The sequence below is a fragment of the Mus caroli genome, unplaced genomic scaffold (genome assembly GCF_978045245.1).
Source record: "Mus caroli unplaced genomic scaffold, Mus_caroli_1 scaffold_15, whole genome shotgun sequence".
Lineage (NCBI taxonomy): Eukaryota > Metazoa > Chordata > Mammalia > Rodentia > Muridae > Mus > Mus caroli.
This window is the reverse complement of record NW_028227270.1, coordinates 24,895-26,902: the sequence shown is the minus strand read 5'-3', so window position 1 is coordinate 26,902 and position 2,008 is coordinate 24,895. Positions and strand designations below refer to the sequence as shown.

At 50.4% G+C, this 2,008-nt stretch overlaps 1 protein-coding gene across 1 annotated transcript; it reads right to left on the bottom strand.

Moving 5' to 3' along the window:
• Window positions 1-497: 497 nt before the first annotated feature.
• On the bottom strand, window positions 498-1,070 carry LOC110287724 (annexin-2 receptor). The gene has a single exon (XM_021154271.2). The coding sequence runs from the start codon at window positions 1,068-1,070 to the stop codon at window positions 498-500; it is 573 nt and encodes a 190-aa protein (XP_021009930.1).
• Between the last annotated feature and the right edge of the window lie 938 nt (window positions 1,071-2,008).

Below are 2,008 nucleotides of genomic sequence, written 5' to 3'. Positions count from 1 at the left end.
CGTAGCGATTGCCTCCCCTCCCTTCGGACTTATCGATGAAACAGTGGATTCACCTGCTCCTTAGACGCTAATGGTCGTCGCAACGCAAAAGGACGAACGTGGACAAGAAACTGCATAGAGGTCTTCTTAAGTCCCTGTTGGACTTCATAGACACTCCCCTGGCTGCTGAACGGAACATGGCCCTTTGGACACTTCGCTGCCTAAAAAGGAAACTTTACCGAAGACCAACTGCAAGAAACCAGCGATCCTGTCAGCAATCAGTGCCTTGGGAAACAGGCAAACACAACTGAGAACATTCCATTCGAGATTATATATGAAAGAATTAAGAAGTGAAACAGACCATCGAATACAAACTACTGTTTATTTACTGTGGAAGCAGGGGGCGGGGGCGGCTCTGCACGGAACGAAGCAGGCTGCGAGGAATTAACTGGTTTGGGTAAAGTGATCCTCTTGACAAGGACTTCACTCTAAAACGCCAAAAGAGCACCTGCTGCTCTCTAAGGCTCACTGCTGCCACTGTCTGGCTGCAACAAGCCACAGAACAGGCAGGCAACGAATGCTCTCCAGGCATCTTGGCAAAGTCCAGAGTCTACTTCTCCACTCCCTGATGGTTGCTCACACTCTGTGGAACTACTCCCGCTGCAGGACTCGGTGTCCTTTGCGTCGTTGCCACGGTGGGACGCTCTGGAACAGGACCAGGGCTGCATTGCCACTCTGAATGATTCTTCTGCCACATCCTCCCAGGTTCCCAGAGTGGTGGGTTTCTCTGGCTGCTCCTCGTGGATGGCGCTCACAGAGTCAGGAATGCTGGGCTCCGAGGTGCTCTGAACCCTGCAAGAGTCGGTCCTGGGGTAAATTCCCGCGAAGTCATTCATCCAAACTGGAAGTGGTTGTTCCTGGTAGTCACCGCCAACGTCGGAAGAGATCGCGCCAAGGACCGGATAGAAAGAAAGTGGCCAGGGACCGTGGTCTTCTGAAAAACTGGGGAGCAGAGGAGGCTGGGCCTCTTGCACCTGAGGGACGGAATCCCAGGCTCGCTTCACTTGCACTGACCAGAAATTCGACTCCATCCCTGGAGAAGCACGTGAATCCAGGGGACAGCAGCACGTGCACCAGTGCAGGCAGAAGAGTCTTCTGTAGGTTCCTTGCGCTGGGTATTTGTAGTCTTCCAGGAGGGCGGGGTCCGGTGAATTGGGAAATTCCCCCCGCTGAAAAGTTCCGTTTTTTGGACAAACCTCAGAATGAAATCGGCAAAGGAAAGAAATCGGACGAATGTTCGAAACCCGTCTGTATTTGTCTGCTATGAAAGGAAATAACCAAAGGACAAAATCCGGTAAGTCGTTTGAAATCACCTACGAAAAGGAACCTGTCTCTTGGAACACTTAACCGAATGAAAACGTAACTTTATGAACGGCCTGTGCCACGAAATCCGCCAATCGAAAGAATACGGACATTCGATTTTTCTGCGGTTAAAAACACTACAAGGCAGTGAAGCCAGGGGTGCGGGTGGGGACCAACACACTGGGGATCGCATTGCGTTCCCTAAGTACTTGGTATCAGAACAGTGGGTTCTTCTTCTTTTTCTGCACAGAACAATGGAATGCCGAATGGAACATGGCCCTTTGGACACTTTGCTGCCTAAAAACGTAACTTTACCGACGACCAACTGCACGAAATCCGCTCATGTACTAGAATGGGAGCACTGATCTTTTCAGCGTTTAGAAACACCGTGCTCAAGAAACATGGACGAAACAAACGGAAAACATAGCGATTGCATCCCCTCCCTTCGGATTTACTGAAGGGATAGTGGATTCGCCTGCCTGTCAGAGTAGAAGGGTGTCCCAACACCAAAGGACAATCACGGACAAATCAACGGGAACGGAAAAGAAACCGCATAAAGGTAACGTTAGTAATCTCCGTGGGATTTCCTAGATACTCCACTGACTGCCGAACGGAACATGGCCCTTTGGACACTTTGCTGCCTAAAATCCTAACTTTACCAACGACC